The sequence below is a fragment of the Schistocerca piceifrons genome, chromosome X (assembly GCF_021461385.2).
Source record: "Schistocerca piceifrons isolate TAMUIC-IGC-003096 chromosome X, iqSchPice1.1, whole genome shotgun sequence".
NCBI classification, from domain to species: Eukaryota; Metazoa; Arthropoda; class Insecta; order Orthoptera; family Acrididae; genus Schistocerca; species Schistocerca piceifrons.
In genome coordinates this window covers 246,637,330-246,662,142 of record NC_060149.1, presented here as the reverse complement: position 1 = coordinate 246,662,142, position 24,813 = coordinate 246,637,330, and the positions used below count along the sequence as shown (strand labels likewise).

At 44.0% G+C, this 24,813-nt stretch overlaps 1 protein-coding gene across 2 annotated transcripts in view; it reads right to left on the bottom strand.

The window, feature by feature from the left end:
• The window catches only part of LOC124721875, a 524,898-nt gene that overhangs the window by 79,328 nt on the left and 420,757 nt on the right, over positions 1 to 24,813 (bottom strand). For both annotated transcript variants that reach the window (XM_047247017.1, XM_047247018.1), the window contains one exon: positions 10,815 to 10,953. In XM_047247017.1, the coding sequence (XP_047102973.1) occupies positions 10,815 to 10,953 (139 nt within the window). The remainder of the gene's footprint in view (positions 1 to 10,814; positions 10,954 to 24,813) is intronic.

Below are 24,813 nucleotides of genomic sequence, written 5' to 3'. Positions count from 1 at the left end.
CTCGACATGACTTCGATAAACGCACATGTAAAGAGAAGAAAATGTTAGCCAGAATTTTTTCTAGAGACTTGCATACAGCAATGGACAAAGTTCTTTGCAAAAGGTCTCAAAATGATAGCAGGGACGATGAATTTGCAGTGAAAGTCCAATCGGTACCGAGGCAGCCAAAAAATTAAAAGGTGTCAAGATGCGATACATGTCTATCCCCGAAAGACACAGAAACTACCAAAATATGTTCAGAATGTCAAAAATACGTGTGCAAAATGCATTACATGACAAAAATGTGTGACTTGACTGTGATGAGCGAAATAACTGTTTAATTGATTCGTTCAAGTACCTACTGCCATTTTTAATTGGTAGTCGTTGTTTATTATTTCTCTATAGTTTAGTTAATTTATCATTACTTGTTCTCAAATCACGTTTCTGAATATTGTTAAAGTAGATTTTCTTTGTTTTTTAATTCCAAAACCTCTGTTTAAGAGTCCAATGTTAGCGTAAGAGCCTTAATTGTTGGTAAGATCATGTTTTCTTTGTTAATAAAGTGATTTTTCATAAATAGAAGCCTTTCTTTTATTGACTCGTTAACAACAATTTAGAGAAACATTGTAGTAAATAAGTTTCAGATGGTTTTTGTTTCTGAGGTCTAAAACTACCAAACGAAGTTACTAACGTCAGTCTGAGCGTCTGCCATGTAAGCAGGAGATCCCGGGTTCGAGTCTCACCGGTACGGTAGCTCAGCTTGTTCGGTCAGACGGTTTAGCTACCCTCTGTAATAAAAAAACATGAGTGAACGGATCAACGAACAACCTGAACGGACGTCCGCCACGAACAAAGTCAACGAACAATATAGAACAAAATAAGGTTAAAAAAAAGAAAGTCCCGATCGGGGCACACATTTTCAACTGTTCCTGTTGACTCATATCAACGCCTGTATGCAGCTAAGGGTATTCATTTCATTGTAATTAAAATTATATGTCTGAGAGGAAATCGAAGTCAGAAATAGTGTTTAAATGATTTAGAGTTGTCATGTTTTCCTTATTGCTTTTACAACTGAATAATTTCGGTATTAGACCATTATCAATTACCTTTAAAACGGAACCATCACATGTTCATGTATTAGCAACCATATAAGTATTAAACATAAAAATTATTTAAATAAAAATAAAATTTTAATGTAACATGTTTTTAAATTGGACTACAAAATATATAATAATTTCTTTCAGGACCAGATTGATTCCTAACCCCATACAAATAGTCGTAAAAATTTGTGATGGTGAAATTTGAGTAGTTATGACAGTACTAGTAAGATTTATAACGTAAAAGGTGGGGCACGTGCAGTATGTAATTGATGCATGCATGCATGTATGGACGTATATATGTATGTATGTATTATTGAACTACGGACCTAGAAACGACGGAGAGGCTTCGCCGCCGCCGTAGTCCACAGTGGTACACAACCCCACAACGGGCTACAGCAGTCCACTCACCCCACCGCCGCCCCACACCGAACCCAGGGTTATTGTGTTTCGGCCCCCAGTAGACGACTCAGCGACGGTATCGGATGCGAATTTCTCGATCTCTGCTATCGGGTACAGAACTGTAGGGTTTCTCTTGATAGGTCAAGAGTGCAGTACACGCAGGAAGCGACTACTAGGGTAGCGGAGTGCGTGTGGCGAGCACATACGTTTTTTTTAGGTTGGAGAAACCCTCCCTTGGGATCAAAGACGATTCGCCTGATAAATTAGCCATAACGTCCTCAGAGAACATTCGTCGTCGTCAGAGACAGAAAAGGTAAATTTTATTTTAGTAAACTGCAGGAGCATCTAAGGAAAGGTCCCAGAATTAGCATCGCTTACTGAAAGTTATAATGCACAGATAGCATTAGGAACAGAAAGTTGATTGAAATCAGACATTAACGACAATGAAATCCACAGTTCAGATTGGAATATTTATCGTAAGGATAGGTAAGTATCGAAGGTAGGTCAAAAATGGTAATCGGATGTTTTCATAGACCACCTGGGTCAGGAGTCCTAGTGGTAGAGCGCTTCAGACAGAACTTGCAGAATACTGTTAGTATCTTTTGGTAACCTTCCTGATCATGCTTTTTCAATAGGGGATAACTTCAACTTTCCAGATATAGATGGGGAGTATCATGCCGTCAAAACTGGTGCCATAGACGGAGATTCGTGTTACATTATTCTGGATGTCTACGAAAACTATTTTGAGCAGATAGTTAGAGAACCAACTCCCGAGGGTAACGTCTCAGACCTCTTGGCAACAAAGAGACCTAAAATTATCGAAGCAGTTAACGTAGAGGAAGGTATCAGCGATCATAAGGCTGTGATAGCATCTATGAGAACGGGTATGACATACAATGTTAACAAAGGTAGGAAAATATTTTTGTTTAGCAAGAGTGACAGGATACGAATTTTAGAGTATCTGGGCAATCAGCATCAAATAATCGGTGATGAGGACGAAGATATGGAAAAAAATTCAAAGGAATCGTGCAATATGCTCTAGACAAGTATGTTCCGAGTAAGGCCTTAAGGAATGGGAAAGACCCAAAATGGTTTAGTAGCCGTGTTAGAAAACTTGCTACGTAAACAAAGAGAACTTCATCTCAGATTCAAGAGAAGTAAAAGCCTAGCTGACGAACAACAGTTGAACGAAGTGAAAGTGAGGGTAAGGAAAGCAATGAGAGAAGCGTTCAATGACTTTGAAAGTAAAACTTTGTCAACAGAACTGAGTAAAAACCCTAAGAGGTTTTGGTCGTATGTAAAATCAGTAAGTGGGTCAAAATCAACTATTCATTCACTATCAGTGACCATACTGGCACCTAAACGGTAGAGAACAGAGAGAAGGCCTAAATGCTGAATTCGGTCTTCCGAAATTATTTCACGGCGGATGAATGTAACACAGTCCCTCCTTTCAATCGTCGTACGAACGTCGAAATGGCTGATGTTGAGATAACCGATCGCGGAATAGAAAAACAACTACAATCGCTTAGTACCGAAAAGGCGCCAGGACCAGATGAGATACCTATAAGATCCTACAAAGATTATGCGAAAGAACTTGCTCCTCTTCTAGCAGTAATTTATCGTAGATCATTTGAGCAGCGAAGGGTACCACACTTATGAAACCCTTATCTGCCGCAGTCTTACTTACGCCAGTGTAGCATGGACTTGAGCTCCTCCGAAGTATTATTGTTACCTGAAAATCCTGGAACGACATACACATCATCTCGCATTCCGCATCCTACTACTTTCTCCCACTCGTATGCTGTATCGGCTCACAGAATTCCCTCAGCGCTTCAGATGCCTAGAATACCTACGCCTCTCCTACATCTTCCGCAAACTTCAATACGAACACCCTATGGTCTCCCCCTTCCTTCAGGATCCTGACTTGCTCCTGCGTCTCTGTCAACAGGTTCCAATTCCTGTTCATCTCTAAATACAATGAGAGACGAATGGGTAGTTTTGAGAGGTGAAATAGTGAAGTTAGCAGTGCATTAGTTTGTCAACGAAAAACATGATCCAGTAGGCAACCTTGTATAACACACGAAACGTTGAATTTAATTGACGAAAGAAGAAACTACAGAAAAGTCGCAAATGAAGCAGGCAAAATAGAATACAAACGTCTAAAAATGAGATTGACAGAAACTGCAAAATGGCAAAGCAAGGATGACTAGATGGAAAATGTAAATCTGCAGAAGCATGCATGAGTATGAGATACATACCATAGACAGCGCCTACAGGAAAACTGAAGAGACGTCTCGGGAGAGAAGAACCCGTATGAATAGTAAGAGCTCAGATGGCAAGCCAGTACTAAGGAAAGAACAGTAGGCTGAAGCATGGAAGAAATATCTACATCTATATAAAACTTCCTGGCAGATTAAAACTGTGTGCCCGACCGACTCGAACTCGTGACCTTTGCCTTTCGCGAGCAAGTGCTCTACCAACTGAGCTACCGAAGCACGACTCACGCGAGGTACTCACAGCTTTACTTCTGCCAGTATCTCGTCTCCTACCTTCCAAACTTACAGAAGCTCTCCTGCGAACCTTGCAGAACTAGCACTCCTGAAAGAAAGGATATTGCGGAGACATGGCTTAGCCACAGCTTGGGGTACGCAGGAGAGCTTCCGTAAAGTTTGGAAGGTAGGAGACGAGATACTGGCAGAAGTAAAGCTATGAGTACCGGGCGTGAGTCGTGCTTCGGTAGCTCAGTTGGTAGAGGACTTGCCCGCGAAAGGCAAAGGTCCCGAGTTCGAGTCTCTGTCGGGCACACAGTTTTAATCTGCCAGGAAGTTTCATATCAGCGCACACTCCGCTGCAGAGTGAAAATCTCATTCTGGATACATCTAAATACACACTCCACAAGCCGCTGTACGGTGCGTGGCGAAGGGTACCATGTACCACTAATGGTCGTTTCCTTTCCTGTTCCGCTCGCAAACAGAGAGAGAGGAAAAAAATTATCTATAAACGTCCGTGAGACCCGTAATTTCTCTTATCTTACCTTCGTGGCCCTTATATGAAATGTGCATTGGCTGCAGTAGAATCGTTCTGCAGACGGCCGCCGGCCGAAGTGGCCGTGCGGTTCTAGGCGATGCAGTCTGGAACCGCGAGACCGCTTGTAACGCCGGAAATACATATACTCCTATTTCCATCTATTGTACTATTATTTTTTTCCTTGTTTTGTTACCTCAAGATATGACATTTCTGTCTCTATATATATTGTAATTGTTTTACTGTTTGTATATATATATTTATGCACTCATGTCGATGTATAATTGGTTTGTTTCGTAAATATTATTTGTATTTTTACGCTGGGTCTTGCCTAGGGAAAACTGCTATCGAACGATTACGTCGATAGGTCGTGTGACGAATCAAAGTGTGTAGGATCTTTGGGAGTGTTAACTCTGCCGCGTGGAGCGCGGGCAGAACAGGGAGAGTCTGGCGGGAGTAGCGAGTGGAGCAGGTGTCGTGTGACGCTCCCGCGAGTTGCCGCGCTTTCGGGGTTTGGCAGCAAGCAATTGCGCTCGACTCGCGTTGATAGTTTCTGACATGGTGTCGCGGACGGGAAGCATTAGCTGGCGCACATCAAGAGCCCGTTTCGCCTGGTGACCGTGTCGAGAAGAAGGCGCGCCAACATCCAGCTTCTGCAACAGCGACGGCCGACAATGAGTGACTGTCGCCACCTCCTCGATCGACGGCATCAAACTTTCAATCAACCAACAAGGAAGACTAAAAGCACGTAAAGTTTCAGAACTGTATGGCAGACCTCAGCTTTTCAAATTGTTCCATTTGCCTCGCAAAATTACAGCAACTTAGCATGAACCTTTGTTGCTCATTGTCCCAATTGCATTGCCAAGCAGGGTCCCTTCCTTTTCCGAAATGAACCCGAGTGTCGTTGAAATTCAAACGCCAGCATTAAAATAATATGATTAGATTTCACTGCTTTAATTTCAAAGTTCAGTAGCTGGCTACAATATTTAGGTTACACGAGCACAAATTTAGAGTGCGAGTTTTGTTAGCATATTTTAGCTTACCTGTGACTGCAGCTCAGCTTGGTACGTACTAAATTTTACTATTGTTAATAGTTCAGAATCATTTAATTCAAGTTCAAAGTTAAATATCTTGTTTCTAAATTGCGTAGAGTCAAGTTGCTTTTGAAATGATTGTTGAGGTAGTCCAAGACTAACCGTATTTTACTGGATTTCGATGTGCTTCAGAAAGAAAGCTCACTATTAACTTCAGTCACTAAATTAATTTTCGATTTTCCGGTTTTATTAATTCTTTTGCTAAATTAAGTCAGAGTGTAGCGAAATTTATTACTTCTGACAAACTTTCAGTTTTCACACTACACGTGTCAACCTTCAGTTGCCACGCTTCTAGTGCTAATTATATGTGTAATAACCTTTCTTTTTCAGTTACTATAGTAATTGTCCTTAGGACTGGCGACCGTGATTTCCCCCAAATCTCAAATATCTAATTACCGCTAGTTAATTGTTAACGTAACGGCCGCACATTTACTTTCTTTATTAACTTTACCCCTTTTCAAAATTGATTTCCACCAGTTTCATTTGCATTTTTCCTTTCATTTAGATGTAACCCTTTCCTCCCTCTTTACCGATAGATTAACTTCGGTGACGATTGCTTTTCCCAAATTTCCATTAGGTACACGCGGTTTAATTTCTCACTGTCATTAAGGTCGATAAGTGAGGGGGGAGGTTACACGCTCCGGTCGTAGGTTCGAATCCTGCCTCGGGCATGGATATGTGTGATGTCCTTAGGTTAGTTAGGTTTAACTAGTTCTAAGTTCTAGGGGACTAATGACCTCAGAAGTTGAGTCCCATAGTGCTCAGAGCCATTTGAACCATTTTGCAGACGGCCTCAAATGCCAGTTCTTTAAATTTTCGCAACAGTGACTCACGGAAAGTTCGTCGCCCTACCTCCAGGGATTCCCATTTGAGTTCACGTAGCATCTCAATAACACGAGCTGATCGAACCTACCGGTCACAAATCTAGCAGCACGCTTCTAAATTGTTTAGATGTCTTCCTTTGATCCTCGCTGGTGGGGATCCCAAACTCTCGAGCAGTGCTCAAGAATAAGTAGCACTAGCATTCTATACGCGATCGGTTTTACAAATGAGCTACACTTTCCCAACATTCTCTCAATAAAACGAGGTCGAGCATTCACCTTTCCTACTGTCAATCTGACGTGCTCATTCCATTTGATTCGCGTAGATATTTAATCGATGTGACTGTGTCAAGAAACACACTAATAATGCATTATTCGAACTGTTAAGGGTTATTTTTCCTACTAATCCGCATTAACTTGCATTATTCCACATTTACAGTAACCTGCCATTCATCACACCGAATAGAAATTCTGCCCAAGTCATCTTGTTACCTCTTACAGTCACTCAACGACACCTTCCCGTACACCACAGCGTTGTTAGCAAACACCCGTAAATTCCTGCTTCCCTTGTCCGTCAGATCATTTATGTATGCAGAGCGTAAGTTCGGTCCCATCACACATACCTCGGGCATTCCTGACGATACCCTTGTCTCTGATGAATAATCGCTGTCGAGGACAACGTACTGGGTTCTATTATTTAAAAAATCTTCGAGCCACTCACATATGTGGGAACCTATCCCGTATGTTCAGATCTTTGCCAACAGTTTGCAGTGAGGCACTGTGTCAAACACTTTCCGAAAATCTAGGAATATGTAATCTGCCTGTAGCCCTCCATTCATGTTTTGTATGATATATTGTGAGAAAAGGGCAAGCTGAGATTCACAAGAGCGATCCTTTCTAAAACCGTGGTGATTTGTGGACAGAAGCTTGTCTGTCTGAAGGAAATTTATTATTTTCGAACTCAGAATGTGTTCAAGAATTCTGCGTCAAACTGATGCTAAGGATATTGGCCAGTAATTATGCGTCCTTTTACCTTCGTTATATACAGGAGTCACCTGCGCTTCTTTCCAAGCCGCTTGGGTCTTTGCACTGGACGAGAGATTGGCGATATGTACAAACTAATAAGGAGCCAATACCGCAGAGTACTCTGTGTAAAACCGAATTGAGATCATCTGCACCTGGGGACTTTTTTGTTTTCAGCTCTCTCAGTTGCTTCTCTAAAGCAGGGATGCATACTTCTAAGTCCTCCATGCGAGTGTCTGTGCTACAGTTAAATGAAGTTAATTTTATACGATTTTCCTGTGCGAATGATTTCTCAAATGCTAAATTTAAAATTTCTGCTTTCCTTTTGCTATTGCCGCTCCAGACTGGTCGACGAGTGACTGGATAGAAGCCTTCGTATCGCTTAGTGATTTTACGTACGGCCAGAATTTTCTCTGGTTCACAGCAAGATCTTTCGCTAGAGTATGACGCTGGAAGTTGTTGTACGCTTCGCGCATTGATCTTCTTACGGACGCAAAAGATTCTATTAACTTTCGACTGTCGGCGTTTGTGCTCTCGTTTTTGAACCGAGAGTGCAACAACTGTTTTCTCAGCATTTTTCGAATTTGATTATTAAACCGTGGAGGGTGTTTTCCATCCTTAATCTACTTACTTGGGCCAAACGTCTCCAGGGCCCGATTAGAATCATTTTCAACTTTGCCCACAATTTCCCTACGTCCGTCATATTGAAACTAAATGACGTCTTTTCACTGTCTAAGTAGGATGTTAACAATTGCTTATCCGCTTTTCTAGCATAAATACTCCCTAGCCATCTTGATGGATTTATTAGCCTTAGCAACCATCGTCGCTATGATGACATCATGTTCAATAATCCCTGTGTCTATAGTGACACTGTCGATGAGATCAGGCTTGTTAGTAGCTACAAGGTCTAAAATATTTCCTTTACGTGTGGGTTGTCTAACTAGTTGTTCAAGACAGTTTTCGGAAAACGTGCTCAAAAGCACTTCACAAGACTGTCTGTTCGCACCACCTGCAGTGAATCAGAGGACGTATACTTGGGAGATCAAAGTCGCATTCAGCTAACAGTTCATGATCCGGGTAGTTCCACGCTATTGAGCTTAGTCTTTACTTGAACGATTCTACAGCTGCTACGGCGAAATCAGGTGGCCGGTAAAAACATCCAACAATTAACTTGAGCTCTCCAAGGTCTCCTACTTGTGTCCAGATAATTCACATTGAGATTCAGTTTTGACCTCGATAGACCCAGTACTTTTGTCGTCAGCTATGAACACTCCTCCTCCTATGGCGCCTAATCTGTCATTTCGATATAGTACTTCCAATTCCTTGCTAAATATTTTAGAGTTTTCTGCTTCGGGTGTCAACGAGCTCGCGGTTCCCAGAATAATTTGAGCCCAACAATTTTCCTGGAGGGCAATAAGTTCAGGATCATTATTGTGAACATTTCGACAATTTACTGTTAAAATTTTGTCAGTGGTAGTGTCTCCACTTTGTACGTGATTTGCTCTTACTCTCTGCATATTGACTGGCGAGCGTCCATGAGAACATCACAAACTACCTTAAATATTCCAGAAGTACTCTGCTAGCCGAGTAACTGCTTCCTGTGTGTAGTGCTCCACTGACCTACCAAGAGAAATCCTACAACTCTCCTCCCATAACGCAGGACGAGAAATTTGCAGCCATGACCGTCACAGCATCGACGGAGCCTCTGATTGAGGTCCTTCACTCAACTCCAAAACAAAAGACCCCAGTCGACTGTGGGTACGGTGCAGCAAATTGTAAACTCTGCTTGCACCCCTCGAGCGAGACCAGCAGTCTTCACCATTTATGTTAGCTGCCTGTCGGAACTGATGATGGCCTCAGAACACAAGCGACAGGCGTCGTTGGTGTCGACATGAGCAACAACTTGGTGACTACTGCACCCTGAACCCTCTATATCCATAGGAAGGGCCTCGTCCACATCTCGGATGAGGCCCTCCGGCAGACACACGAGTGCACATTGGGATTCTTTCCAGCCTTGCACGCTGTTTCCCTAAGGGGCTCCATAACGCACTTAGCATCGAAGCTCCTGATAACCGCACCCCCGCCCTCTCCCTTTTGTCAGTTCGGACCCTGTTGAAGGGCGGACACCTGATCATTCAGAGAGCAAATATCTACATGTATTATAAAGCCCTGGCAGCGTTTTTCCGTGTAGATGTGAAAAATAATCTCAGGATCTATGGTAGAGTCTTTGATACGGTTTTCCGTAATAGATAGACTGATTCATGAGGAAGGTATATATGTTACCGCTATGCCAGACAACTCGTCCCAAAACCATTCCACCTGGTATACAAAATTATTGAGACTGGCGGAATACAGTCGGATTTAAAGAAGAATTTAATGATTCCAGTTCCAGAGAAGTCAGATGTTGACAAGAGTGAATATTACCGACCCATTGGATTAATAAGTCATGGTTGCAAAATACTGACACGAATTATTAGCAGGAGAATGGAACAGCTCGAAAATGGAAATGCCGTGTGGCTAGGTCATCCCGTCAGGTAGACCGGTCGCCTGGTGCAAGTCTTTCGAGTTGGCGCCACGTCGGTGACTTGCGTGTCGATGGGGATGGAATGATGATGGTAAGGACAACACAACACCGAGTCCCTGGGCGGAGAAAATCTCCGACCTAGCCGGGAATCGAACCCGGGCCGTTAGGTATGACACTCCGTCGCGCAGAGCACTCAGCTATCAGGGGCGGACGAACAGCTGGTAGAACACGACCTCGTAGAAGATGAGATTGATTTCAGGAGAAAAGAAGGAACACGCGAAACGATACGGGTTCTACTATTTCTCTTGGAAGGTAGGTTTGCCTTTCTTTGGACTACGTTCATTGCATTTGCAGATTTAGAGTGCGCTTTTGATTTTATTGTCTGTAATACATCCTTTGAAATTCTGAAGGTTGAATATAAAATACACGTGGCAAAGATTATCTACAATTTCTCCAGGCTGCGGTAGTAAGAGTCAACGGACATGAAAGTGGAGCAGTAGTTGAGTGAATGAGTGAAGATGCTTACACAGGACGCATTAGCGTGGAGAGCTGCATCAAACTAGTTTTCGGACTGAAGACCACCAGCACCACAACAGCAACAACAATTAACATTTTAAGCTGATCAGGATGGTGTAGTTAGATGCTTATCTCGTCTTAAGGGACAGAAATGTTCTCCGCAGTAACTCCTGTCTTTGGCTCCGCATACTCCGATGGGAGAACAAATACCTACAACCAACACGCGAACCGCCTCTTTGGCGCAGATCCATTCCTTAGCGAGACGAAATAAAAAAAAGTATGTTTAAACTAACAGACTCAAATGATAAGAGGAGAGGGAAGAGGGAGTACTCACCGGTAGCTGAAGGTGCGGCAGGTGAAGAAGCGCGCGTTGAGGCAGTCACGCTCGCACTGGCCCAGCGAGTGGGCGCTCAGCGAGTCCCGCACCACGGAGGGGTGCAGCCTCTGGCCGCTGCGCACCCTCCAGAAGCAGTCTGCAAACAGTTTAATACTCCGTGTCAGTGTCCAAACCCTCAAATAAAAAATGCAACTTTCAGGATTATTGATAGCGTGAATTCAAAGTGAGGTTAAACGCAAATGATTCTCTCGGTGTACAGTCCGCATCAAATCTGAACTAAAACTCGTTTTCGAAAGTATCCATACGTTTCTTCGTCAGGATGTGGCAGTCCGCCTGGAGCAAAGTCCGCCTCCTTTATAGTGATGTTCAAACTTGTTACAGGTCGGGTGACGTCTTATCGACTGAGTGACGTCACCTGGAGGGCGGGACTCATATGCGCAAATGTGAGAAATTTGGAAGGAAACAGTAAGCCCCCTCCCCGCCCCCCCACCCTATCACTCGCCCAGATTGAAGGGCGGCAAGGGAATGGAGATCGCCACCATGGTTTTTGGTTTTATTTCTTTGAAGAAGCTCCGTCTTAAGTGCTCGTCTCAAGATCTGACTGGATATTTGTGCAGCTTCTATCATATAGATACTTCAATACACGTAACTGCTTCATCTTACAGAAGTCTGAGGCTACTGTTAATATTGTGTGCCATGTCATTGATATACAACATGAACAGCAACGCTTCCAATATACTTCCCTGAGACACGCCCGAATTTGCAGGAGTTGGACAAAAATATGTAAACACTGCGAGAAATATACGTTTGAACAGATGATAGCCAAGCCTGCAGGTTGTGCTATTGTATTTGACCACGAACGTCATCTGTACAACGTCCTCATTCGTTGCAAACGTCAGTCGCGGTCAGAACGGTGTTCTGTGTGGTTGTGATTGCATTACGTCGGAGCAAAGTGAATTCGAACGTACGAAAATTGATGGTACTTTTATGGTAGCTGCTTCCGTAACGAAGGTAGCCGAAATGTCTGGTGTTACAAGAAGCACCGTATCGAAGATTTATACCACATACACGTAAAGCGGAAAAACTTCGTCCGCTAAGTCACAGCGCAGACGACAGTGTGTGTTGCGCGGTTGTGACGGACGTTCAATGAAGTGGACTGTGACGAAAAATAAGGGGACGAAAGCTGAAAATGTCACTGCAGAATGGAACGTCGCAAATGCGAACCCTATCAGCACCAGAACTACACAACGGGAGCTCCATAAGCTGGGGATTGCAGGGGGAGCTGGAATTCCGAAACAATACATCAGAGATGCAAACACTCGTAACAGGAAAACGCGGTACCAAAAGCATAAAACCTGGGATATGGAGCAATGGAAGAATGTCATTTGATCAGATGAGTCTTGTTTCACACTGTTTTCAGCTTCTGGCTGAGGTTACGTCCCAAGAGAGAAACATGGCGGGGCTCCGGTGGTAATTTGGGTAGCCGTATCGTGGTGTTCCATGGTCCCCATTCATACTCTGCAAGGTCGCATTACTGCCAGGGGTTATGTGACCATTTTGGCTGATCAGACCCATCCTAAGGTACAATGTTCCTTTCGCAGTGGTGATGCTGCATTCCAAGGCGACAGAACTCCTGTTCGCACAGCTCCCATTGTCCAGAACTACACTACTGGCCATTAAAACTGCTACACCAAGAAGAAATGCAGATGATAAACGGATATTCATTGGACAAATATATTATACTAGAATTGATATGTGATTACATTTTCACGCAATTTGGGTGCATAGATCCCGAGAAATCAGTACCCACAACAACCACCTCTGTCCGTAATAACGGCCTTCATACGCCTGTGCATTGAGTCAAACAGAGCCTGGATGGCGTGTACAGGTACAGCTGCCCATACAGCTTCAACACGATACCACAGTTCATCTAGAGTAGTGACTGGCGTATTGTGACGAGCCAGTTGCTCGACCACCATTGACCAGACGTTTTCAGTTGGTGAGAGATCTGGAGAATGTGCTGGCCAGGGCAGCAGTCGAACATTTTCTGTATACAGAAAGGCCCGTACAGGACCTGCAACATGCGGTCATGCATTATCCTTCTGAAATGTAGGGTTTCGTAGGGATCGAATGAAGGGTAGAGCCACGGGTCGTAACACATCTGAAATGTAACGTCCACTGTTCAAAGTGCCGTCAATGGGAACAATAGGTGACCGAGACATGTAACCAATGGCACCCCATACCATCGCACCGGGTGACAGGCCAGTATCGCGATGACGAATACACGCTTCCAATGTGCGTTCACCGCGATGTCGCCAAACACGGATGCGACCATCATGATGCTGTAAACAGAACCTGGATTCATCCGAAAAAATGAAGTTTTGCCATTCGTGCACCCAGGTTCGTCGTTGAGTACACCATCGCAGGCGCTCCTGTCTGTGATGCCGCGTCAAGAGTAACCGCAGCCATGGTCTCCGAGCTGATAGTTCATGCTGCTGCAAACGTCGTCGAACTGTTCGTGCAGATGGTTGTTGTCTTGCATACGTCCCCATCTGTTAACTCAGGGATCGAGACGCGGCTGCACGATCCGTTACAGCCATGCGGATAAGATGCCTGTCATCTCGACTGCTAGTGATTCGAGGCCGTTGAAATCCAGCACGGCGTTCCGTATTACCCTCCTGAACCCACTGATTCCACATTCTGCTAACAGTCATTGGATCTCGACCAACGCGAGCAGCAATGTCGCGATACGATAAACCGCAATCGCGATAGGCTACAATCCGACCTTTATCAAAGTCGGAAACGTGATGGTACGCATTTCTTCTCCTTACATGAGGCATCACAACAACGTTTCACGAGGCAACGCCGGTCAACTGCTGTTTGTGTATGAGAAATCGGTTGGAAACGTTCCTCATGTCAGCACGTTGTAGGTGTCGCCACCGGCGCCAACCTTGTGTGAATGCTCTGAAAAGCTAATCATTTGCATATCACAGCATCTTCTTCCTGTCGGTTAAATTTCGCGTCTGTAGCACGTCATCTTCGTGGTGTAGCAATTTTAATGGCCAGTAGTGTATTTTCGTGTGCAATGGAATGAATGGTCGCATCTCCACTGGCTACCACAGTTACCAGATCTCAGTATTATTGAAACTTTGTGGTCTACTTCTGAAAGAAGGGTTCGTGATTGCTATCCACTTCCATCATCATTAGGTGAACTTGCCACTATCGTGCAGGAAGATTGGTATAAGATTTCCTTGAAAACCATATAGATGAGTGGAAGCTGTTTAGAATGCCATTCGTCTCCTACACCGTGGATGGGCCCACATGTTGCCATTATTGTTTCGAGTACGCCGCAGAAGTTTTTCTGGGAAACCTTTACAAATCCTTCATGCAGTACTGATTTCTCTTCATGTGATTTTCATATTTTTGGAGCCCTGAAGAAAGACGTTCGTGACCGTTGATTTGCTTCGGACGAAGCGGTGCAAGCCTGGGCACAATTATGTTTCCATAGGCAATTACAGTCTTTTTCCATGAAGGCACTGACCATCTTGTCTCGCAGTGGGATAACTATATAAACATTTACAGCGATTACTTTTGAAATAATAAACAGTTTGCTTACTTTTTTCTATTGTCTCATTTCCATTGGCCGCACCTTATACTTTAGAACACCAGATAATAGGCTACAATTTCCGCTATAATACAGAACAGTTAAATAAATAGATAACGAGTACATATTCTTTCGACTACTCCAGCTGTCTGATTAAAGCTGATCGTACAAGGTTCACAGCATCACTCACAACTATGCCCGTTGTGTGATGACGACGCTTCCCTGAAAAGGAGGATCACAGTTCGCAGATTGTAGAAATAAAAACGTGTCACGTCATATTAAGGTGATAGAGCACCGATTAGAAATGAGATGTGAAGTGTCAGTAAAAGATATATTTGTTTCTTTTTACTCAGTCTCTGCTCTGTGATAGGGGTTTTAAACTGAGATGGCGTAACGAGTAGTATAAGTTATTTTTTATTCTGCTGTTATGAACGTTGCTGTTATTTGCAGATTGTGGTTGACTGTTGACAACAACCTTCGCAAGGGAGTAGATGTACTGTGAGGCAGTTACCAGAATTCTGGACTGTTTAAGGTGCTTTCTACAAGAGGTTCTGAACTGAATACCACACATTATCTTTACTGAACGCTTGTGCACCACACACATGCACTTTCTTCCTGAGTGTCGAGGTACCCTACAATATGATGCCATAAGACAGTAGTGGTTGAAAACAGGAAAAGTAAGTAAACTTTTTGACCTTTTGATCTTCAAAATCTAATATTAAACGTAAGACAGAATCAGCAGAGCTTGGACATTTAAGAGCATCTATAATCCATGACTTCCAGCTGACGTTCTTACGAATATAAACACCTAAGAATTTAAAATGATATGCTTCATTTTTTGGTTAGCTTTCGTACATGATTTATGATAGTGTGGTCAGGCTTTGTGGAGTACAGAATTGCATTTTTTGTCTTTTGTCTAAGTCCAATGACAGGCCATTTGCAAGAAGCCAGTTATTAATTTTAAAGGAAATTTTATTTACATTTTCTATTGTTGAATTTTCTTCAACATTCTTTCTTAAACACTTGCATTGTCAGTAAAGGAACTATCCATACTTCCTGGAGACATGATGGTATACATACTTATTCATAAGTACCTGTAGGGTTTCAGAAGACGACTGCACGAGAACTACAAGATGTACAGGAAATAGACACATATCAGTGGATAGAGCATGTCTCCAAGTTTTTAACTCACATAGTAGCCAGTATTTGTGATGTGGTATACGTCAACACAGGTGGAAGAGCACGTATCTGCAGTTCAATAAAGTTGCTGCTGGCTGAGGAGGTGCGGTGCCAACACCCCGCGTTGGAAAGCTGTTCACTGAGCTACCTATCTACAGGCGCGAAGTAATTCGATGCGACTATACTGAGCGGATGATTCGTCCACATGCTCTGACATTTCTGCCCCATACTGGTGTGTTCTAATACTACGCCACGACACGTATTATGAATCGAAACTTCGAAAGATGTTCTATCTACTGATATGTGTCATTTTTTTGTATGAGTTGTAATGTTCGTGCAGTTGTCTTCTAAAGCACTGGAGGTACTTACGAATAACCCCGTATAGCGAGAACGAGAGCGGATCCAATAACGATCCCTTTGATACATCTGTCGTGATTATTTCACACTTTCTGTGTGGCCAGAAAGGGATGACAAGTTGGCAACATACTGATTGTGGCCACCACGTTATATGAAAAAGTCCCCACGTCTCCACAAAGTATTGTGAGGAGGGATGTGACACACTGTTTGTTTATGTTGAAACGTCCATAAAGAAGAATTTAACTATCCTTCACCAAAGAGAACAGCAAGTAGAAGAAATACCCATTTAATTCACACAGCAATTCGTTGATTTCCGCTGACTGCATTACTACTAGAACGTTATTGAATAAGATAAGATGATAAGGTCTCTCTTCCTTTTGAGAAGTTTACACTTCATAATGTCATTACTACCTGCATGGCCGATGATTTTTTCTCCATGTTCTTTAGCACAGTTCCAAAAATTACGACTTTCTTCACTGTTCAGGTTTCCGTTATAATGCCAGTGAAAGAAATAGATTTCACCACAAGAAAAATCAGAGGTGGTATGGAACAGTTTTTGGCTTGCATATGTTTTGCCGTTTTCGCTAGTTTAACCTTAGGGCGTGTCACAGCATCTTTAGAAGAGAAAGTATAAAAGGAAATGAGTAGTTTGCCTACAGTACGTCGACAACTAGGTTTAGGCGTTTTATGTAACGTTTGTATTTCTTCATGAGCACTGGTACTTTTCCTTTGAGGATGAAGTACACTGAAAATAAAATTAGCCCACCCAGAAGAAACAACACAAGTGCTGAATAACACAGCATCTTGCCTTGATAATGGCCTCAAATGGTCGAGAAATAATGGCCACAAATATCTTCAGGTATGCTATATCCCGCTGAAACTACTCACTGATGATTAGGTCCCGCACATCTACAAATTGTGGGGACGTAGATTGCTACCTTTCACACACTGTTCCAAATACATTTGGCAACAAATTAAAGGACCACTCTTTCGAAACCCCGTAATTGCCTCCTATTCTTACGCATGAGTCTGAAATTTACTCAAAGGCGCCTAGAACCTTCCTCTGTAATATTCCAAAAGCGTGGCGCCCTGCGACGTTACCTTCGAGCTCAGCGATGCTTCAAACAACAAGGTCTCAACACATGCGAAAAAAGACCACAGCTCAAAAGTTCATGTGAGCTGTAGGGTGGGTTAGTGATGTCAGACTGGCACCAAATTTCACCACAATTCTGCCCAACGCCACCGTGGACGTGTCACAAGATGGGAGGATCACTACATCTTCATCTACATCTACATCTACATAGATACTCCGCCACCGTAAGGTGCGTGGCGGAGGGTACCCTATGCCACTACTTGTCATTTACCCTCCCTTTCCACTCTCCAATAGAGCGAGGGAAAATCGACTGTCTGTACGCCTCCGTATGAGCCCACATTTCTCATATCTTCTCTTCGTGGTCCTTACGCGCCATGTACGAGGGATATTCGGAAAGTAAGTTCTGATCTATCAAGAACTGGAAACCACTGTGAAGATCTAAAAAAGCTTTGCACGTATGTATTTGACAGTGTATCTAGTAACCCTGTTGGTTGCATCACGTCGCTCTTTTCAGTTCTGAGTGCACAGTGAGCACATAAAGATAAGTAGAAAATAGTGTCTCCCGCCAAGTATGAGGTCCTGATGAGAGATTTCGCCTGATGTTATGCAGCCCACATTACAGAACTGTCATACGGTTCCTACTTCGTGACAATTCTCGGACGCAATCTGCAGGGGCAATGAAATTGCTCCTGCAGCGTTTTCGATGTGAAGTGTTTGATAACCCGCACTACAGTCGGTAATTGGCTCTCTCTGTGCTCACATTAACTACTGGCTATGAAGACAACATTTTCGCACAGACAACGAGTTATGCATGAGAGTAGAGAATTGGCGGGAAGCACAGGCGTCTGCCTTCTATGACGAGGGTATTGTAAAGTTGGTATAACGGTGCGACAGATGTTCTAGCTGGAGCGGCGACTATGTGGAGAAGTAGCTGGAAGGTGGAGCCAACTGTCGCAAGTAAAACATTTCTGATTTTCAATGTAGTTTCCATTTCGTGACTGATCGGAACTTACTTTCTGCACAAGCCTTGTATGTTGGCGGCAGAAGAACCGTTCGGCAGTCAGCTTCAAATGTCGGTCCTCTAAATTTTCTCACTAGCGTTTCCCGAAAAAAATGACCCTTCCCTCCAGGGATTCCCATTTTAGGTTCCGAAGCATCTCCGTAACACTTAAGTTTTGTTCGAACCTACCGGAAAAAAAGAAACAACCCTCCTCTGAATTACGTCAATATCTTCCTTCAATCTGTAATGTTAGGGATCCAAAACACTCGAGCAGTACTCAAGAATAGGTAGCACCAGCATCCTATATGCGGTCTCCTTTACAGGTGAACCACTCTTTCCTAAAATTATCCCAATAAACCGAATTCGACCATTTGCCTTCCCCATCACAGTTTGCACATGCTCCTTCCATCTCGTATCGCTTTTCACCGTTGGGCCCAGATATTTAAACGACTTGACTGTGTCAAGCTGGACACTAGTAATACTGTATACTAACATTAAAAGTTTATTTTTCCTACTCATCAGCATTAACTTACAGTTTTCCACATTTAGGGCTAGGTGCCATTCATCACACCAACTGGAAATTTTGTCTAAGTCGTCTTGTATCTTCCTAAAGTCACCCAACTTCGACACCTTACCGTACACCACGGCATAATCAGCAAACAACCGCAGACTGTCGCCCACCCTGTATGCCAAATCATTTATGTATGTAAGGAACAACAGCGGTCCTGTCACACTTCCCTGGGACAATCCTGACGACTCCCTTGTCTCTTATGAACACTCGCCGTCGAGGACAACGTACTGGGTTCTATTATTTAAAAAGTCTTCGAGCCACTCACCATACCTGTGACCTTATTCCATATACTCGTCTCTTCGTTAACAGCCTGCAATGGGACACCATGTCCAATGCTTTCCGGAAATCTAGAAATATGGAATCTGACTGTTGCCCTTCATCCATACTTCTCAGTATATCACGTGAGAAAAGGGCAATCTGAGATTCGCACGAGCGATGCTTTCTAAAACCATGCTGATTCGTGGACATAAGCTGCTTAGCCTCAAGGAAATTTATTGTATTCGAACTGAGAATGTGTTTAAGGATTCTGCAGCAAACAGAAGTTAGGGATATTGGTCTGCAATTTTGCGGATCCGTTCTTTTACCTTTTTCATATACTGGAGTCACCTGCGCTTTTTGCAGTCACTTGGGACTTTGTGCTGGGCAAGAGATTCACGATAAATGGAAACTAGGTAAGGGGCCAATGCCGTAGAGTACTCTTTGTAAAATCGAACTGGGATTCTATCCGGACCTGGTGATTTATTTGTTTTCAAATCTTAAAGTTGCTTCTCTACGCCAGGTATGCATATTTCTATGTCGTCCATACGAGAATCTGTCCGATGGTCAAATGACGATATGTTTGTACGGTTCTACTGCGTGAACGATTTGTTGAACGTGAAATTTAAAATTTCGGGTTTCGTTTTGCTGTCTTCAACTATCACACCATACTGGTCAACAAGGGACTCGATGGAAGCCTTAGATCCGCTTAGTGATTTTACATAGGACCAGAATTTTCTCATGTTCTCTGCCACAGCTTTTGATAAGGTATGACGGTGGTAGTTACTGTATGCTTCGCGCATATATCTTTTTACAGACGCACGAATCTCTACTAAACTTCACTCGTCGTCATTTACGCGTTCTCTTTTGAACCGAGAGTGCAACAGCCTCTGCTTCTTCAGCATCTTCAGAATTTTGTTATTAAACCATGGTGGATCTTTTCCATCCTTTTTCCACTCACTAAGCACATAACACTCCATTCACTATCTAAGTGAGATACTAACAACTGCTTATCTCCTCTCTGTAGCAATAGAGATAATTTTTTTGTTGACTGCAATGAAAACTCTCTCTCCTATGGCTTTTAATCTGTCTTTCCGATATACGTCCCACGACTCGCTAAATATCTCAGAGCTTTCCACTATGGGTATCAGCCAGCTCTCAGTCACAAGAATAATTTGAGAGCGAGAACTTTCCTGGAGGGCAGTAAATTCGGGAACTGTATTACGAATAGTTCGACAGTTTACCGAAAAAATTGTGACAGTCGAAGTGTCTTTATTCTGAACGCCTTTTGCCTTTCCTTGTTGTGAATCGACTGACGAGTGTCCCTGTTACCCACATTTCGCTCCTTCTTTTAACATATCTGCGGTGGAGGTCAGAACTGTGACACCTAGCGTTGAAATCATGTGATTTTCTTATAGGTAGCCAAGAAAAGCAGTTAAGACACACCGTCGCTCAGAATCGACACGGAAAGGTCTCAGGGAGTGGCAAAAATGCGCGACGGCAATGTTTGCTCACGTGTAGCGGCTGGAACCACAGCGGATCGTTCAAAACAATGCGACGAAAGTTGAACGTGATTAGAAGGAGCAAATCACAGTTATGCTTTTTTTAGCCGTGCTGTTTGCCGCCCTTCTGCGGCGTGATCACGCAGGAGTGCAACATTAACATGTCGTGAATAAACCGGCGAAGAATCCCTCATCCCTCTTCTAACACCCTCGCCCCCCCCCCCCCCACCCCCCAGTTCTCCAACGCCCTCAGTGCCACCCAGGAAACTTCGTGCCTGTCAGAAACTTTGATAGTACTCAGCCTTACGACTGCTCTAGCGCCTGAAGGTAGGCAAACCCTTGCCAGAGTATGTCGACGAGGTTGCCTAACCCACAGGCGCCCGGCAACCTCGTTGTTGAATTGGTGTTGAAATTTCTAAATGTCCGTTTATAATGTGTGCAACAAACGTGCACTGATGACACTAAGGATATTGCAGAACTGGGGGGGGGGGTGTCATAGAGGGACCCTTCGCCGTTTTATTTGCCCACATGTCGCGCTCACGCCACAGGAGCGCTGAAAATAGGGGGCTGGAATAGCATAAGTGCGTAGTGTGGTTACGCACATCTATGGAATTAAGATTGGCTAGTGTGGAGGCCAATTCGAGGTTGCCTAACTGTTTGTCAAACCAATAGCGAATGAATGGAGCCCTGTTGACGCCTTGGAAGACAGGAATGTTCACAGGAAACTCACGACGATGTTGTAGAAGAAAATGCAACATTTAGTCTCACAGAATGCTGAAATAAACGTCTTGGATCATACTGATAGTAACATGAATGAATGGGTTCAAGTCATGGTACGAGAAAAACCTCCAAAAGATTGCGGAACCACCTCCCACCTGAACAACACCCTCCACACACTGCGCAATAAACGCCTCAATGGCCTTTGGTGTACTCCACGCCTTCTATCATTTCAATAGCAGCAAAACTGCGAGTCGTTAGACCACACTACACGTGTACCTCCAGGTACTCTCCAGTTTGTGTGTTTTTTTGGCCACTGAAGACGTGCAACTTTATGTACCGTTGGAAACAAGACGTTCTGCGAGGTACCCGACTCAAAATGTCCATTGCATTCAATTCCGTTCTTAATGTTCCCTCGCAGACATGTTGAGATGGTTCAAATGGCTCTGAGCACTATGGGACTTAACAGCTGAGGTCATCAGTCCCCTACAACTTAGAACTACTTAAACCTAACTAACCTAAGAACATCACACACATCCATGCCCGAGGCAGGATTCGAACCTGCGACCGTAGCAGTCGCGCGGTTCCAGACTGAAGCGCCTAGAACCACTCGGCCCATGTTGAGATGGACCTGCATTTAGTGACACCAGCAACTACTGTCGGGTTTGAAATCAATCGTCACTGTCAAGGCGTAACACTCATCTCCGATTGGTAAAGATCTTTCTGCGACCACAGTTCTTACCCCGGGTGACACGGTTGCGAGTAGCACACCATTCCCTGCAGACACATTGGGCAGTCGGCGTTGAGGCAGGGTAACTTCAGTCACGATGTAGTCATGGGCACGTCCAAACGCGACAACTCATTCTCAGCACCGGCTGGTACCAGCTCTACACCATTCACAGTGACTCAAAGCAACCAGTGCCCTCTTTAAAGGGGTGATCAATGTTTTGTCCGACGAGCTTATGAGTGCTGCGTGCTACCATAAACTGATTATTCACAGGTTATCATTGCATGCTTAGAACATGGTGTTGTTTTTGACTAATTATCACTGTGAGATAAAAGGGAGAAACTGCCAGCAAGTACCAGCGTACTACGAGGTGCATTCAAGTTCTAAGGCCTCCGATTTTTTTTCTCCGGACTGGAAAGAGATAGAAACATGCGCATTGTTTTAAAATTGTCAATACCGGCCAGAGATGGCAGCACCGTACGGCAGATGGAATTTTACCGCCAGCGGCGAGAATGAGAACTGTTTTCAATACTTAAAATGGCGACGTTTTCCTTACTTGAACAGCGTGCAATCATTCGTTTTCTGAATTTGCGTGGTGTGAAATCAATTGAAATTCATCGACAGTTGAAGGAGACATGTGGTGACGGAGTTATGGATGTGTCGAAAGTGCGTTCGTGGGTGCGACAGTTTAATGAAGGCAGAACATCATGTGACAACAAACCGAAACAACCTCGGGCTCGCACAAGCCGGTCTGACGACATGATCGAGAAAGTGGAGAGAATTGTTTTGGGGGGTCGCTGAATGACTGTTGAACAGATCGCCTCCAGAGTTGGCATTTCTGTGGGTTCTGTGCACACAATCCCTCATGACGACCTGAAAATGCGAAAAGTGTCATCCAGGTGGGTGCCACGAATGCTGACGGACGACCACATGGCTGCCCATGTGGCATGTTGCCAAGCAATGTTGACGTGCAACGACAGCATGAATGGGACTTTCTTTTCGTCGGTTGTGACAATGGATGAGACGTGGATGCCATTTTTCAATCCAGAAACAAAGTGCCAGTCAGCTCAATGGAAGCACACAGATTCACCGCCACCAAAAAAATTTCGGGTAACCGCCAGTGCTGAAAAAATGATGGTGTCCATGTTCTGGGACAGCGAGGGCGTAATCCTTACCCATTCCGTTCCAAAGGGCACTACGGTAACAGGTGCATCCTACGAAAATGTTTTGAACAACAAATTCCTTCCTGCACTGCAACAAAAACGTCCGGGAAGGGCTGCGCGTGTGCTGTTTCACCAAGACAACGCACCCGCACATCGAGCTAACGTTACGCAACAGTTTCTTCGTGATAACAACTTTGAAGTGATTCCTCATGCTCCCTACTCACCTGACCTGGCTCCTAGTGACTTTTGGCTTTTTCCAACAATGAAAGACACTCGCCGTGGCCGCACATTCACCAGCCGTGCTGCTATTGCCTCAGCGATTTTCCAGTGGTCAAAACAGACTCCTAAAGAAGCCTTCACCGCTGCCATGGAATCATGGCGTCAGCGTTGTGAAAAATGTGTACGTCTGCAGGGAGATTACGTCGAGAAGTAACGCCAGTTTCATCGATTTCGGGTGAGTAGTTAATTAGAAAAAAAATCGGAGGCCATAGAACTTAAATGCACCTCGTAATGAGGTCACCCGAAGTGAGTGCCACCATTTGGCACACTGCTTAGTTTTATCTGATATCGCGGAGAGATTTGGGATTCAACCCATGACAGTGGAACGCAGTCTGGATATAAGTAACTGCACCTCACTACTTGACCTCTTCTTGTTGTCCTTTAAATTAAATCTCTTGCACTACATGTAATGTTACAGTCTACCACCAAACCAGCGTGTCTTAACGATCGCGGCTACAGGTGCGGGCTGGAGTAGCATGTGCTGTACTAGCTAGAGCTATCGCCGCAAGCAGACGACGGCTGTTCATGGACGTACAATAGGAACGGTAGCTGAGCAGAATGCCTACGACGCATGAGGTAGGCAGGGAGGAAACGCTCCTTCCCTTCGCTCCCTTCCCCTGCGCATGGTCTGTGTTACCGCCATCCAAAGATATTGCCGTATCAGTAGACTTCGTAAACATCCTTATTGTGTCTCATTTGTTCGTGACTTATCGGTCCCCAGTTTCCTTTAATTTTTATTCACAACACCAGTGAGAAAGAGGAAAATTCTTGTGAAACGTACATGCAGAGATGACATTCACATTATAAGCAAGAAACGGACATGAAAACCCTATAAATGACCAGGTTTTAACTGAATATTAGGAAACGTATATCGAGACGAAAAAAACTGAATTCGATAGTTGCACTCAGAGTGCCAATATTATTAGTAAATTATTTATACATCAGCTACTGATACCATGTGCACACAAAGAGAATTTGATTGATTTTTTTTGGAAAGTATCAGTGCACTCAAGAGGTGAGACGATTTAATATACACTGTCTGACAAAAATGTGAACCACCTAAAAGGCATGGTTGAATGTCAATGCAGCTTCGTACACGTACACACCGTCGGCAGATATGTAAATGATTGAGTTGCAGTTCTCTGTGATTAGTAGAACGGCCATCAGTGTGCAGTAGTATTGCTCGTGTTTGGTGTTGTTAACAATCCTAGTTAGGCATAAAAAGGGCTTTAACTGTGTCTGATGTTGGGGGGTTATTGTGGAGGACAAGGAGAAGCCGCGTAACCGTGTGAGACGGCGTTATAAGCACCTGACAGTGTTTGAAAGGGGCCTCATTGTGGGTCACCATTTGTCCAGCTGGTCGAATTGTGGAATATACAAATGTGTGGGGTATGATAAGGGTCTGGTTGGGAACGTGGGGGCAGGGATACTCGTCTCGTCAAGGCTCCGGTCGACCAGTCTGACCACAACACAGGACGGTCACCATATTCTGAACCAAGCACATTGTAACTCCTTCGTATGAGCCTGCCATCCGGAAACAAGTAATGGA